The 15,730-nt window shown below is 48.7% G+C and overlaps 1 protein-coding gene across 2 annotated transcripts; it reads right to left on the bottom strand.

Annotated features, from left to right (window-relative positions):
- Positions 1 to 743: 743 nt before the first annotated feature.
- Sun5 (Sad1 and UNC84 domain containing 5) lies at positions 744 to 15,523 on the bottom strand. Of its 2 annotated transcripts, XM_036183281.1 has the most exons (13): positions 15,450 to 15,523; positions 13,771 to 13,829; positions 13,542 to 13,616; positions 12,635 to 12,701; positions 11,902 to 11,963; positions 11,313 to 11,362; positions 10,163 to 10,197; positions 9,459 to 9,567; positions 5,418 to 5,496; positions 4,435 to 4,550; positions 2,574 to 2,741; positions 2,033 to 2,119; positions 744 to 887 (listed from the first exon to the last, which is right to left on the bottom strand). In XM_036183281.1, exons 1-13 carry the CDS (start codon positions 15,521 to 15,523, stop codon positions 744 to 746), a joined length of 1,125 nt encoding a protein of 374 aa, XP_036039174.1. The 2 variants fall into 2 exon arrangements, with proteins under 2 accessions (XP_036039174.1, XP_036039175.1); XM_036183282.1 differs by lacking the exon at positions 13,542 to 13,616.
- Between the last annotated feature and the right edge of the window lie 207 nt (positions 15,524 to 15,730).

Here is a 15,730-nt window from a genome sequence, read left to right as displayed (position 1 = left end):
GCTTCTCTTATTGCCTGCCTGCAGCTGGAAGTTGATGGTAACAGCAGTGACCGTCCAGCATCTGCTGTGTGCTATGATATGGGCTAGGACTTATGTGGCCCGAGCTATAGCCAACAGCAATGGTGGGCACTGTTTCTAGTACTTCTGTATGCTCTCAAGTAAATGCTAGCACAGGGAAAGATTAAGCAGCCATGGCAAGGATACACAGGAAAAGATGGAGTTTGAGGACCAGGTGTATCTACCTGGAAAAAATGAAGTTAGACTGGGTATGCATTTTACCCAACATCACACAGCAAATAGTTTAAAAGATATTGAAACATCACAGGGTGGGCAGGGTTGGGACCTCTCATCTACTACATATGCTCTAATAGCCTTCAATCCTGTCCCTATTGTACAGGTGTGGAGACTGAGGCCCTCGGAGGGTGGGATCTTGCTGAAGGTAACCCATAGGGGGAGACAGAGGTCTATTTAAATCTAGAGAGATGTCTTCTGTGCAGGAGCTAGATTGCTTGGGGTTTGTTCCAGGGACTACCATTTGCTGACTGTGAATTCCCCTAAGTCACTGGATTACTCTGAGCTGTCACTGTCATCCTATGTGGAAAGGGGACAGCTGGGACTGTTATGAAGATACCTAGGTGCCTGGCAGGCAATGACCTATAGTGTCCCCCAAGGCAGTCTACCTCACTACATCACGAACTAAAGACACTCGGACTTGGCTAGGACCGAAGAACACACTTTAATCTCTAAGACAGGGATTCTAGATGGGAGTCTCTGGGAGGGGTAACGGAGCCGTGCACACGCACACGGTACAGGCAGGTGAAACGAGAGTTCCCCCAGTTGCTGGAGATCTTCACTTTGACTGCAGCAAAGCCCCTGGGTGGCTGGTTCTGGAACAGAGCCAGACAGTGGCAGCTCCCCCATAGGCCTCTGCTCTACCCAGCAGAAGGGCCTTGGAAGAAGGGAACTTTCCCATTTCACAGGTGTGGGAATGGAGTCCTAGAGAGGGGGATGGGCTTGGCACGTGGGGGCTAGGATGGAAGGTGCTGAGGCCAGAAGCACAGACACAGTGCTGTAGTGAAGATGCCTCAGCCATGGAACTTTGGCAGTGTGATGCTGTGGGGTCCTCAGGAAGCCACTGTGTGGGCCTCAGTTTCCCCTCTGTAAGACGGGAGTGCTAATACATGTTCCCCAGGTTTACCGTGGACATAAAAGGAACTCAGCTCATTAGCCCCTGGCATGTTGTGGCTTCTCTGTAAACTTTGCTCCTCCATTCTCTGTGCCCACAGTGGGTGGAGATGATGATTATTAAGCCCCCTGCCTAGTATGGAAAAGGCAGAGCAGGACTGGTGGCTCAGGCCTATGATTCCATCTACTAGTGAGGCCAGCCTGAGCCCCATAGTGAGATTCTGTCTCAGAAATGAGGGTTGGGGATATGGTTGAGTGGCAGAGCACTTGCCTAGGAAGTGTGAGATCCTAGGTTCACCCCTTCGTTCTGCTTTAAAACCCAGTGCCTGTTTTAGCCTCCCAGAGAAGTACAGAAGGGATCCTGAAGCCTGGAGCCCAGACCTTGTGGTGAGACTGAGATTTGGACCAGTATTAGCCAGATTCCAAACTTGGACAGTCATGCTGCCAGCTCATCCAGTCCTGCTTCTGTCTGTCCCCCAACATCCTCCTCTCCAGGCCTCAGTTTCCTCTCTTACGGCCAGATCAAGTTCTGACTAGGAGCTCCTAGCACAGAGGTCTTAAGTCTGGAGTCAGGAGCCCTACCTGATGGGCACTTGGTATTCAACATTTGCTATCCAGGAAGGAGTGCAGCAAGAGGGCTCCTGGAAGGACCCGAAAACGGGGAAGACTAGCCAGGGTCAGAGGGCTCCCCCGGGTGCTACTCTGGGCCCCAGGCAGCAGCTCCGAGTCTCTCCGGTTTCATCATCTGTCAAGAAGTGACTATGCACTTCTCAGGGCTGTAGGGGACTGGGGAGAGCTGCACATGGGGTACCCTCAGCAGATGTGCCTTTGTGGCCTCCCCAGGTACCTGGAGTGGGAACATCTGGATGGTGTTTTCTGGCTGAAACTGGAATGCCCCCAGGAACACTTCCTCCCTGGGGGGGCTCTCCATGCCCTGTGGAACCAGACAATGGAGGTATGAAATGCAGCAGGCTAAGACTTGTACAACTTCTGGGGTGGGGGTGGGGGGCTCCTCATCAATGTGGCCAGTGTCACAGCCTGGTGTCTGGGACAGGAAGGAACACTGCATGGGGAGTCGGAAGCTGAGGTCTTCCAACCCCGTCAGTAAGGATCAGGCTGCTTCTAAATCCTTCTCTGGATCCCCTTCTACTCCTAACTCTATGGACTGCCTCAGCATGATGAAGCCCATTGGTCTCTCTTGTCTCAGAAAAGCCTTGGTTGAACTAGGCAGCTGCCTGGAAGGCTGAGATGTGCCCCACTCTGGCTATTCCCAAGCTAGCTAAGCCACATTCCCTCAGCTCTGTGGATGGGTTCTCTTAAGGTTTGGGATACTGCCTTCCAAGGTGGACCCGTCAGCCCAGCCTGGCTCCCTGTCATTGTGTGCTCACATAGATGACAAAGTCCTTTGGAGCGGTGTCCAGGCTCCCCGACAGTGAGATGGTCTTGGGAATGTGCTGCAGTGTAATGTTGGACAGGTAGACTTTCTGGGCCAAACGGATGGTCACCTGGCCACGGTCACCGGCGAAGGCCCAGCAGTTGCCAGGTGTCACATTGGGCTGGAAGAGGTAGGTGTGAGGGGGCTGTGTTGGGTGGATGGGGTCCCTCTTTTCCTGCTTCCCACATTTCCTTAACCTCCTGAAGGTGACCATTCTTTCCATCCACAGAGCTCAGCTCTAGCAGTTCAGGGAGAGCAGGGCCTGAGACGGGCCTCACAGCCTTGTTCTTCTCAGTTCCTGTTCTTCTGTCCATTCCTTCCTTCCTTCCTTCCTTCCTTCCCTCCCTCCCTCCTTCCTTCCTTCCTTCCTTCCCTCCCTCCTTCCTTCCTTCCTTCCTTCCTTCCTTCCTTCCTTCCTTCCCTCCCTCCTTCCTTCCTTCCCTCCCTCCTTCCTTCCTTCCCTCCCTCCTTCCTTCCTTCCCTCCTTCCTTCCTTCCTTCCCTCCTTCCTTCCTTTCCTTCCTTCCTTCCTTCCTTCCTTCCTTCATCCCTCACTCCTTCCTTTCATCCTTCATTCATTCATCCCTCACTCCCAACATGTCACCCTGAGACTTAGGCTTGAATGTGTTCTCCATGTACAGAGGAGGAAACTGAGGTACAGAGCAGGGAAGTGAGTGGCCCAGGATCATGCAGAGCTCTAAGTGTAACTTGGTAATTTGGCCCTGGAATGGGCTCGCTGTTAACTACCATGATCTGACCCACAAAACGAGAAACAGAAGCCCGGGATGGAAAGAGGGTTGGCCTCACAGCACACAGGGAAGCTACTCATCCAGTAGGCATTCAGTAGGTGCTAGGTTTCTTGAAGACACAGTACACACCATCCTGATCTGGAGCTGTGGTGCTAGGATAAGGGTTGGGGGGATCTTGGAAGGACTCCTGCAGGAGCTGGGACAAGGGAGAGTAGCAGTTAGCAGGGAGAGGCATGCCAACAAGGGAAGTCAGGTAGGGCTGGTGGAATGGGAAGCTGGAGTTGGCTGGCCAGGCTTGGAAGTGCAGAAGCCCAGGTAGCGGAAACTTTGCCCCAGACCTCACTGAAGCCAGTGTTTCGCAGCCAGGCTTGGCCCCTCTATTGCCTGGGCTGCACCACCTGTCTCCCTGGTCAGTGCTTGTGATTCCTTTCCCCTGTCCCAGGCCCTCACTGTCAACTTGTTACACAAGGGACCTTGCTTGTCCCGGTCCACTCCAATAGGAAGCTTCCCCACTCGAGAGGCCACTGTCCTAAATGGACTCTGGGAGTTCCTTGAAGGTGGGATCCATTGATGGGTGGCCTGTAGCTGTGGCACTGCCCCAAGCTGATGAGGTCTCAGTGGTTTGTAGTTGGTCTGGGGCTTGGAGAAGCCTGTTCCCTTCTCTGGGCTTCAGTTCCCCCATCTGTAAGCATTTTCAGAGGGGTGAGTGTTTGAACACTGGCTCTGCCACATACCACATGCCCAAGTGATCTGCTTTCTTGGCCTGGTGTCCTCCTTTGCAAAGGAAGAACATCTCAGGCCCACTCTCCAAGGTGGCTTGAGGATTTTTAGACCACCGAGTGTCAGGACTGGGTAAGGGTCACTGTGTCCTTTTCCTGTGGCTCCGGGTCTTTCTCCATTCTTGTCTTCCCTCCTCACAGCGTTCATCCTGTCCACTGACCCCTCCCCCAGTCTTTGCCTCCTCTCTCCTTCCTGCCTCTGTCTTCAATTTTGCCCCACCTTTGCTGCCAGCTCCCGTTACTAGCCCTCTCCTGACCCTCCCTCTGTCGCCTGCCCTGCCCCCTGCCTCGAGGATCACGTCCGGGGGCTGCGCGTAGTTCCACAGCCGGATCCAGTTCCAGTAGGAGCGAGCCTTGTCGTGGTTATATGTGGCTGATGTGTGCTCGAAGTCGATGCTGGCCCCTGTATGGAGGAGGGGGGAGGGGAGGAGGGGATGTCTCAGCCTCTTCTGGAGGGGGACTCCTAACTGAGGGGCACGCTCCTGCTTGGGCTGAATCCCTGCCATCTCTGGAGCTCAGTGTGTCCCTCTAGGCAATGGGATGAACATTGCAGTTAGTAGTGTAAAAGTGGCTTACCCAGGCTGTGTGCCAAGGGAACCAATGCATTTCTATTTCCCAGATACTGGGCCCGTGTGCTGGGAACAGCTGCATGTATGTGCAGGGTGCAAGGGGGGGCTCTGGTTTGAAAAGGAGGCCTGGGGTGGTTCTGGAGAGGGGCTCTTGGGTCTGATCCCACATTTCACTGAGGTGTGAGGTGCCTGGGTCAGTTGGTATTGCCTGGTTGGGCCCCAGTCCCACCCTCAAGCAGCCTGAGCTCTCTCTTGCAGCCTCATCCCATGGGCGACTTACACTTCATCCTCCTGGCTGGAATGTCCTTTCCTCATTAGGTCTCAACCCAAGTTGTCTCCCAAGGAAAGGGTCCCCCCTCCCTAGACGCCTGCTCCATTCCTCCTGAAGTCACTCTTCGGCTGCATTGGGGCTACTTGTTTGTTTCAAAAGTCAGCCTTCCTACCACAGGGCCGCCTCCGTGCACCAAGCCCCGGGTGTGGGGAATGGAAGGGGTGGGGGTGGTGGAGGGACACGGGCAGAGTTGAGGGTCAGGGGTTCCGGTTGCCCACCCTTGTCTGAGAGGGGAGACTGTAGCAAGAGGCCAGGTGGAAGCAGAGGGCAGCTCTGAGGCTGAACTTGACAGTAGCGGAATCATGGACGCCTCGTGAAGGGTTTCTGAGGTAGGTCTGTGGTGGGCCAATGTGGGAGGCAGGTCACTTACCTATGGACTTCAGGGCAAAGTCTGGCTTTTCAATGTAATCACCTTGTATCATCTTCATTATTTTCTGGGCCATTTTTTGCTGAGAAGGCAGAAAACACAGGCTGTGTCCTGGTATGTTCTTACAGGTTATGAGCCCCATCGGTGTCCTTGGCAGATGACAGGTGGTTGTAGGACACCTGTCCCACCATCAGAGCATGTGGATGGCCCTGAGTAGGATGACTCAGTTGCTATACTGCAAGGAAGCCCTGAGACACAAAGTCACCCCTATTCTCTGGGTCTGTGTGAGCTTTCAAGTTCATGTGACAAGATGTCACACAGAGGCCCTAGAGACTTAGTGGAGTCAAAGGCAGGGCCTCCAGGGGAAGACAGCCCTTACTGCCATGGGTCTTGGGCAATATGGTGCCTCTGAGTCTAGATTTCCTAAATCTGTAAGATGGGGCAAAAATTGGGGCTGGGGATTTAGCTCAGTGGTAGAGTGCTTGCCTAGCAAGCGTAAGGTCCTGGGTTTGATCCTCAGCTCCAGAAAAAAGAAAAAAAAGTTTTGTCGGGTGGTGGTGGCACACGCCTGTAATCCCAGCATTCAAGAGGCAGAGGTGGGTGGATCTCTGAGTTCGAGGCCAGCCTGGTCTGCAAAGCGAGTTCCAGGACAGTCTCCAAAAAGACAAAAAGACAAAAAAAAAAAAAAAAAAAAAAAAAAAAAAAGATGGGGCAAAAATCCTGTCTGCCACTATGGCTGTGAAATGCTGTTAGGGATTAGAGAGCTGTGAGAAATCCATCATGTTCTCTGTCGTCCCCTATGACCTGCCTGGAAAATTGGGAAATTGCTGCTCCATCTTTGAGGTAAGAATACAGCAGCCCACAGGCATACAGCTTTGGTGCTCACACAGTGTGAGAAACAGAGCTAGCAGCTTCAGGTTCTGGGCCCTTGAGCACTCCCCTGGCCTGGCAGAGGAAGGCTGGAAAGCACTGTGTACAGTCAGTGCTCAGCCATGCTAGCTATTCTTCTTAGTCACCTCCAGTGGAGGCCAGTTCTGCTTCCCAACAATGGCTGCAATAATGTCTCCTGCTCCAAGCTCTATTTTTTTTCAATCTGATACTGATATCTTCTCAAAGAGATGTGCGTGTGTGTGTGTGTGTGTGTGTGTGTGTGTGTGTGTGTGTGTCCAAGGTCCCCTTTCCATCAGTCAGGACTAGAGCAGAAAAGAGGTTTTGTGACTGAGTCCTAAGGGCTTACTATGTTGCTTGTATCTCTAGGATCTCCCTCAAATTCACATGTGAGGAAGCCAGGTGACAAGGCCATCTGTGAGTGCTTTGATTAATGGTGATTATGTTTTGAATATGAAGTGTACCCTACAGGCTTGTGTGTTGAACACATGGTTCATAACTGGTGACACTGTTTTTGGAGGTTCTAAAAACTATAGGAGTTGTGTCTAACTGGAATAAAAATAAATCAAAGAGGACTCTCTTTTGCTCTTGCCTCTTCCTGTTACTCTGCTCTGCTTCCTGTTGGCCATGAGGTAAATAAAACAGCCTCCGCCATACACCCCAACTACCATGATGTTCTGACGAGGCACACGGGGCCAAGCAAGCATTGATAGAGTCCTCTGAAACCCTGATCCAAAAATAATAACCCTCCTTTTAAGTTGCTACACTATGTATTTAGTCACAATGACAGCAAAATAAACACAGGAAATTGGTACCAGAAGAAGGAGGTTGTTGCTGTGGCTAAACCTGACCATGCAGTTCTTGAGCCTTTGAAATTGGTTTGTGGGAGCAATTTGGAAGAGTTTAACAAAATGGTCTAGAGAAGCCCTAGGATGCTCCAAGGCTTACAGAGCGTAATCATATTGAGGACAGGCACCAGAGCAGGCTCATGAGGTTTCAGATGGGACTGAGGACCCTACCAGGATTCAGACCAAGGGGCATTCTGCTAAAGAATGTGTCTACCTTTTTTCCATGTTCCCCTTTATGGAACTTTCTTCCCCTTTATGGAAGGCTGAGTTTAAATGTGACAGGGAAGTTCTAGGACAGTACAGTATTTAATCAATGGCATAGCTATTGCTGGCTGCTTTTCAACGGGGGTCACAGCAAGGGTTGGGAGCAAAGAACAGAGCAGAAATATTTGATTTGGTTAGAAAAAGAACACATTTAAAGTTGTAGGTGGTCCTGGTTCTTAGAAGATTAACTCCATTAAAAACAAACAAACAAACAAACAAACAAACAAAAACCTGCTTTCTTTTCATCAGGACAATGGGAATGGTGTCTTAAAGGTATCTCAAGATCTGGCCAGACCCCACCACAGCAGGTACAAGGATATGAAAGACCAAATTCATTTTAAGGATTTATCCTGGAGAAGAAAGTGCCTCTGGGGTACCCTGCTCATAAATGATTGTGCAGAGCAATGCTTATCCAGGACTGGTTTCACTGTGTTCAGTTATTTAGGCATTCAGAGCCAACAGCCTGGTCCAAAGAGGCTTGGCTTCTACTTGAGCTTGTAGTAGACCTTGGTACCATCCGTATGATGTTGATTTTGTAAAGGCATAGAACACAAGAGTTACAGAATCACAGAGGTTTCCACCCTGATTTTAAAGGAGGGCCCGGGAGGCTAGGTAAAGTATGGAGGGATCAGAATCCCCAGAGTGATGTGTGAAGCTGTAAGATTGAAGCTTGAGCAGTAATGGAGAGCCCAGGAAGTCAGAGATGCCAGGAGGATGGAATACTTGCCCCCCCCAGTAAAGAAGGTGCCACTAGGGTTAGGGATTTTATGTTCATGTGGGGCTAGAAGTCAAAAGAGAAGACTTAAGAGCCCTCAAACATATGGTGAGGCTTTTCCATTGAGACATTTGGCAAACTTTTGAAGATGAATGAGCAGGAATTTAAATCAGCCAAAAAACCTCTAAGTGGTCTTATAAAAATTTCAGCCTGTGTCTGTCTGTCTAAACCAGCTTAATACCCACCAAGAAAGAAGTGGCATGTGTACTTCATCTTTCCTATGAAGCAAAGGGAATTTTCTCAGTGATATTTGCAATTATGTAAGGCAAGTAGAGTTATTTTATATCATGTCCAGAAAACACTAAAAATTACTAGATATTAATAGATAAGGTCAAAAGCTTAATATCAAGTGAGAAAAAAGAAAAATAGGAACAGAATATTATAGATCACCCATATATTGGAATTAGCTGACAAAGATTTAAAGGCAACCATGATTTATATCTTAAATAAAGGAAAAGACAGAAAACACAGACAAATGGTGAATTGATGGTAGAATTAAATTTATGAAATGAAAATATATTGAATATGAATTCTAAAATGAAATAATGCAGTATGTGAAATGAATGGTTGATTTTATATACAGAATACAGTACTGCAAGTGAGTCTGAAGAAAGTTGAGACAAACTGTCAAAACTTAGGTCATAGAGAAAAAGAATGAAGAACAATAAGAAACAAATCAGGTGGGAAGCACTTGTAACCTACTCCACAGGTCTAGCCTATATGTAATCAGAATACTAGAGGAAACAGTTTATAGATTAGAAGGAATATTTTAAGAGATAGAAGCTAAGACTTTTAAGAAGTTATTGAAAAACACCAATGCATATATTCAATAATAGCAAACCCCCAGACAGGTTATACTGGACACAAAAAGAACATTATAGTTTCTAGGGGTAAAAATAAAGCCAAAACAAACACCAGATTAGACCCAAAGGGTGAAAGTTCAGAATTGTGCAATTTTCAATAGCAATGGGAAAACCAGAATATGATGGGCTTCCTTCAGAATTTTCAGGAGAAAATTTCCTTTCTAAATTTCTATATCTAGCAAAACTATCAATTAGGTGTAAGGGTAGGATAAGAATATTTTAAAACATGCAGGTTCTAAAAAATTAAAAAAATATATAACTTTCTCCCTTCACTCTTTTGCATGAAGTTATTGGCAAGATATGCTCTATCAAAATGAGGGATGAAACAAAGGAAGAAAATAACTTGGTATATAAAAATCAGGGCATCAACACATTGGGTGGTGAAGGGCCAATGGCAGCATCTCACCTCATCGGACATGGCTTCCATCTCCTGGAGTTTGGCAATGAGCTGGTTCATGCTACCTCGTAGGTCCTGGATTTCCCCAGTGTGATGTCGTACCTTCTCCTGGTACATCCTTATCAACAAGGAAGTAAAACAAAAACTGATTGCTTTATGATGTTGCTATTGCTACCTTTTTGGGAGTAAGCCTTCAAAGAACAACCTTTAAAACCTCCCACTCTCCTGTCCATCCTGTCTACACCCGTCTCGGGTCCTTAGGCCCAAAGCTTTACTCCTCCTCTTCCTTTTGCTTGGAATAGCCGTAAGTCCAGCTCAATCTTCCCAAAATATTCATGAGTCTGTTTAAGAATGCTGTCACCAGGTAGTGACTTGTTATTTCTTTTCAGCTACCATTTACTGAGCACCGATTATGAGCCAGTAACTCTTCAGGATGTTTCACATCTTTTTCTTTCTTTCTTTCTTTTCTTTTCTTTTCTTTCTTTTTTTTTTGATACCTATTTACCCGGAACAACATGAAAGCTATACCTCTTCTCACAAATGAGTCAAAAGCCCAGAACAAAAGAGATGACTTGCATAAGCTCAGTAACAGAATTTACAGGAGCTAGGATTTAAGTCTGGGTTGGTCTGAGCGTTGGGTCCATATACCCTGAATTCCAACTACAGCTGTGCTTTTTAGAAGAAAGTAGGACTGATAAGTAGCTTGCTCTTACCTCAGGCTCTGCAGTGGGCTATTTATGCTGTCATCCTGGTGGAGTTGAAGAAAGCAGGGATCTCTGTCAGGTGACCTAATAGGGGCCTGATAAGAGCTTCATCTCTCTGCTCTCTCATGGCTGTTAATTAACCCATTCATCTACCTTCATATTTAATGATTTTTTTGAGACAGGTTTTTCTCTGTAATGGCAGTCCTGGAATTAGCTGTAGACCAGGCTGGACTTGAACTCACAGAAATCTTCTGGCCCCTGCCTCCTGAGTGCTGGAATTAAAGGCGTGTGCCACCACCGCCCAGTCATCCACCTTCATATTTAATTTCCCACCTATCCACCCACTTACCATCTATCCACATTTGAAGCTTTTTTCCTTCGTAATTATCCATCCATCTAGCCAATCATCCTTCTATCCATTCTTCTATTTTTCTAATCACACTCCCATCTGGTAACCAGCCACCCAACACCGATAATGGCAGTCCCCTGTGCTTAGCACTGAAATGGCTGTTACTTGTATGAATCAAACCTGCCTGCTTTCTTTAAGGGGTTTCCAGTGCAGTTGGAGAGATGGTTACGGTTACAGAAAATGGAGGAAAAAGAAAAAGGTGACCTCCTTTGCTTTGTTGTGTTTGGAGTTTGTGATCTTTCAGTTAGACCTTAAAATACATCAGCTTACACAGGGAGAGAGGAAGAACAGAGACAGGTCCCTCAGGCCCCTGTTCTTTATAGGTCTCTGTGACTTTCTCCGTCAGTAGCTCTGGCCACTGGTTTCCTCTTCCTTCTTCCCCAGAAAACAAAACCTGATGGGTAAGTCTCAACTCACTGAAGTAGAGACAGTAGAAAGAGTGATGGTTCCTTACACCTTATTTTAGTGAGGTTTAGGGGCAGCGGGGGCAGTCTAGAGAAGGGAGATGGGCCACTGATGGGCTGAATGACAGGAAAGCTACCTTATGGTGGAGGGATGACTGTGTGTGGTCTGTGAGAGTCAGGAGAGGGGTTCCAGGTGGGTAGGATGGCAAAGGTAGCGATTTGGATCTGGGATGAGCCAAGAATGGACCATGATCCAGACTTGGTGAGAGTAGGTGGGACTACAGAGGGATATTGATGAGTTAGATTGGTCGGTCACCTATGGGGCCTGCAGGGGTCTCACACTCACCTGCCAGACTTCCAGTTTTGAGGGTAAGTGCATGGAAAATATCCAGAAGCCTGTGGGCCACGAGAACAAGAATGACCCACTTAACTCAAAAGGTTGAAAGCTTGGATTCTGGAATTAAGGCATATAAATTAGGGTTGTGTAACTTCAGGAGAAGTTACTTAATCTTTCCAGAACTCAGTGTCCTTCTCTATAAGATGGGAATAGAGTCATGCTCAAATGGTGTCCTCTGTGAGATGTGTGCCACATAAGCTAAATGACACACCTCCTTCCATCTCATATCTCAGCCTTGATGCCTAGTGGGCTCAGAGAAGGCAGCATTGTCTTTCCTGCATTTTATGAGCTCCAGGCTGGCTCGAATCTGTTACTTAAAAGCTCTTAAAATGTATCTGTTGTTCTTAACTCTAAAAAGTTGTCAAAGCATTGCCTGACTTCTGAGCTGTTCATTGTGCTTAAGCTGCAGGGCAGCACTCACGAGAGAGACAGGTGGGGTAACTGCTAGTGTGAGAGACAGGGTCATCTCTGGGTTCCCTCTCCCAGAATTGACCCGAGCGTGGGGTGTACCCCCCCCAGGCAGGGCCCGGAGACACACCCAAAGCACAGAGGACCAGAAGGCCCATCTTCTCCATGAGTTTCTGGCAAAGCAACTTGCACCTGAGAAGCAGAAAGGTCACTGTCAAGGTCAGCTGCAGTCTGGCAGGCTCCTCTTGTCTCCACTCCATTGTTCTGTTTGTCCATTGTCCCTTCCTGTTCCTCTCCTTATTGAACTTGTCCTTGGGACCAGCTCCAATGCCCCCTCCTTTCGGGACCTCCAGAGTCACCCCACCCTGCAATCCTAGCCTGGTACTGTTTTCCCACCTGGCTGGAAGCCCATGGTGGTGGTGGGAGGTGGGGCAAGGCTGGGCCCAGAGGAGCCGTGAGGTAACATTTAAAATGTAAAGTTTCAATGAGTGAATGAGGTGGGCACTCAGAAGAGGGAGTTTATGTAGACCAAGCAGGCACAGGGAGAGATATGGGTGTGGGGTGGAGTTATTCTAGACAGGGAGAATCCTGGCAAATGGTTGACATGGGAACCTGGGTGGGGTGTTCAGGGAGTGAGGACCCCAGCCTTGCAGGCCCTGTGGTTCCACAGAAAGGAGAATAAGGGCATCGAGGAGAAGAGTCGGGCGAGGTACACGCTGGGGAGTTGAGCACTAGGGAGCCACAGAAGGTCTGCGATGGGGGATGTGACAGAAGCCAGATTGAGGAGGGCTCATCTGGTCTGACTGGCAGGGGGAGAGCCAAACTAATGAAGGTGCTGCCACTCTCCCCTCTCTCCTGTTTACCTGAAGGTGTTGAGCAGAACTTGCTGGGCCTGAGTCCTCAGGAAGCAGGCCAGGCAGGTGAGCCAGGCTGAAGAGGAGACAGGATGGCAGCAAGGCGTTGTACCCTCATCTTGGCCCCATTGTAAGTACCTACTGACTGTCCTTGGAGCTGGGATTCCATCTTTTTTGGATGGTTGAGCCCAGGATAGCCCCTGTCTCAGCTTATGTAAGCAGGTGTAAGTTCAAGGCCTATGGGCAAGGCTTGCTTGAAGATGGCAGTTAATGGAGCCTGGTATACTCAGCAACACAAAAGATGGGGTGTGCTAATGCCATCCCTGGACACCGGGGGCCTGGTGAGGGCTGTGTCCTTCTAGGGTTCATCTCTGGAGTGCAGCATGGTTTAAGTTAGTAAGTGGGGGTTCAGGATAGGTGAGAAGGTGGGTGTATGCATGGGGGGAGGGAGAACGGAAAAGACGGTGGGTTCTTGGCTTGGAAGATTGGTAGAGTAAAATGGGGCCATGGAGAGCCAGAGGACTGATGGATGGACAGAGGGATGACTGTCCATATGAACAAATGAAAATAAGGGGCAAGTGATGAATGGCTCAATGGTTGAGTGGATAGACAGAGAATGAACACATGCATGGGTGTGTAGATGGACATTGGATGGATTGGTGGGCGGATTCATGGAGCCATAGTAGAGAAGGACTTGGGGACAGTTTCTCCTATGCTAGCAAGCTTTTTTTTTTTTTTTTTTCTTAACTTCTGCTTCCAGGAAGACCCTGCCTGGAATGGGTGGGGCATCCTGTAGTTCCTTGTATGCACTGCCACCCAGGGTAGCCGGAATTCTAGAAGCGCCTGGTCTGAAGCTGCTCCCCTTCCCCTGGCCCCTACTACTCCAACTAGTTCTTCCATATATATATATACATACACATATATCCCAGTATGAACTGGGTTAGGCTGAGGCCTGGGCTGTTGATGCGGAGAGGCAACAGGAGAGCGTCATCTGCAGAGAACATAGAGCCCAAGGTCCCTACCAGCCTCAAGGCATGGGCTTGCAGAGATCTGGGGGTCCAGGGCTTGGTGTGAGCCTCTTGGCTGCTCTACCCCCAACTTTACACCAGGTGCCAGTGAAGCCCCGAGACTCCACTCTTGCTCACTCATATTTGCTGTGGGTGCCTCTGTTGGTCTGCTGGTGGTGTGGCCTCTTTGGACGCCCCTGAGGATGACAAGGATCAAACCACATTTTACATCCCATGAGGTCCATGGTGCCACCACGTTTCAGACTAAGAAGCTGTGAACCAGGGACAGATGAGGTCTGGCTGACCTCAAACCTGGGTCTCTTTTGAGACAAGGTGTGTGGGTACTATGGCCATCATGGGATGGTCCTAACTGGATAAAGCCCGTCACAGTCTTTCCATTCCCCTTGTGGTTGCTAGCTCAAGGAGCATTGGGGGAGAGGGGTGGGTGGCTCTGGGGGTGTGAGACTGATAAAAGCTTTTCTTTGCGGAAGTGAGGCCCATAGGAGGCCATGCCCACTCTCCTCCCTTCCTAGACAGTCATGCTTCTCCATGATACTGGACCCGAGGTAGCCTGGTGACGAGCCACATGGGATGCTAGAAGGAAAAGCAACAGTGCAGTGGGAGCCTAGAATTTGGGAGGCATCAGAGAACTCTCAAGTCCTCTCACTCGGACACTACCCTCACCTTAGCTCCTCTTGGTTAGGGAGATAGAGCATCTTTATTTTGTAAGATAGCAATCCCTAGTCTTTTTTTTTTATTTGATGCTCTCTATATTTGTGTGTATTTACTAAGAAATCACACATCTAGCTGTTGTATTTTGGATACTAAATGTCTCCAGATAGGCTAAGGAATTGGCTTCCAGGGTGGTGGTTTTTGGAGGTGCTGTCAGCCTTTAAGAGGTGGGGCCTAGTCGGAGGTTCTTAGGTCATTGGGTACATATCCTGGAAAGGGATTGTGGGTTCCTAATCTCTTCCCTTTTCTGCCATTGATTCCTGGCTCCTAAAGTGAATGTCCTTCTTCCTACACTCTCATCATGTTGTGTCATCACAGAAACTACTGGGCCCATGACTGTGGACTAGAACTTCCAGACCACGAGGCAAACCTTTTCAGCAATTGCTGGTGCTTTGTTAGAGTGATAGAATATAGTCTCACACAGTGGCTGGTTGTGTGAACATATTGTTGGCCCTCCCCAAATATAAGATATTCCTGAGGACTATGTGGCATGGCAGGGTGACCAGCCTTTCTCAAAATAACCAGAAGACAGAACTTTAAAGTTTCCCAGCACAAAGCCCTACTCATTACCCTGACCTCACCATCACACATGTGCCACATGTACCAAATTACCAAATAGCACCCAATAAACACACCAATACTGTGTACCAACTTAAAAACAAGGGATGAGATAATTATACAAAAAGATGAGCTAAAATGCTGAAGTTTCCAAGCGTTTCTTCCTTCCTTCATGCTTTGCTTTGTATGCCCTCTTGGAAGTAGGCATCATTTCAAATTGGAATTTCTGTCACATGCAACTGGATGACTCTTAACAAAGAGGGTGGAGATATTTGTCTCCTCGTCCCCAACACTAGCCCGAGGTGCATTAGGGCAGTGAGCTTGAAATATAGCATTCCTAGCTCACAGTGGTACTCAGTAAACACGTGTTGAGGTGATGAGCGCTCTGTGCTCTGCCATTGCCAGGAGGCCTTGGGAAAGTTACTTTGAGCTCTCTGTCCTCAGCGTCTGCTTCTGTAAGCACAGTCAACAAGGCCTGTTTGTCCCTAAGGAACTCTAACAGGCTGGGAAAAAGCTGCTGGCCTCACCTCCTGTGCCTGGTGCTGTGGCTCACATCTTCAGGTACGGCACATGAGTCCCCAGTGTTCCTTGACCGGGGCATTGATTTCCTTTTTTAAGGATGGAGGATGAGGACGGAGATCTATGAGAGTCAAGGAGGAGGAAGTGGCCACCACTGCCACCACCACCTCTGAGTATTCCCTGGAAGGTGACATGGAATTTACTGGGTCAAGTGGAACTGTCAGCTCTGTGACTTCATAGAATTCTTAAATGGAGGATCCCACATCTGCAGCCCGTCTCCAGAACCTCC

The sequence above is a fragment of the Onychomys torridus genome, chromosome 4, assembly GCF_903995425.1.
Source record: "Onychomys torridus chromosome 4, mOncTor1.1, whole genome shotgun sequence".
In the NCBI taxonomy this organism is placed as follows: Eukaryota; Metazoa; Chordata; class Mammalia; order Rodentia; family Cricetidae; genus Onychomys; species Onychomys torridus.
Note: the sequence above shows the minus strand (reverse complement) of the source record. Positions and strands in the feature narration are given on the sequence as shown.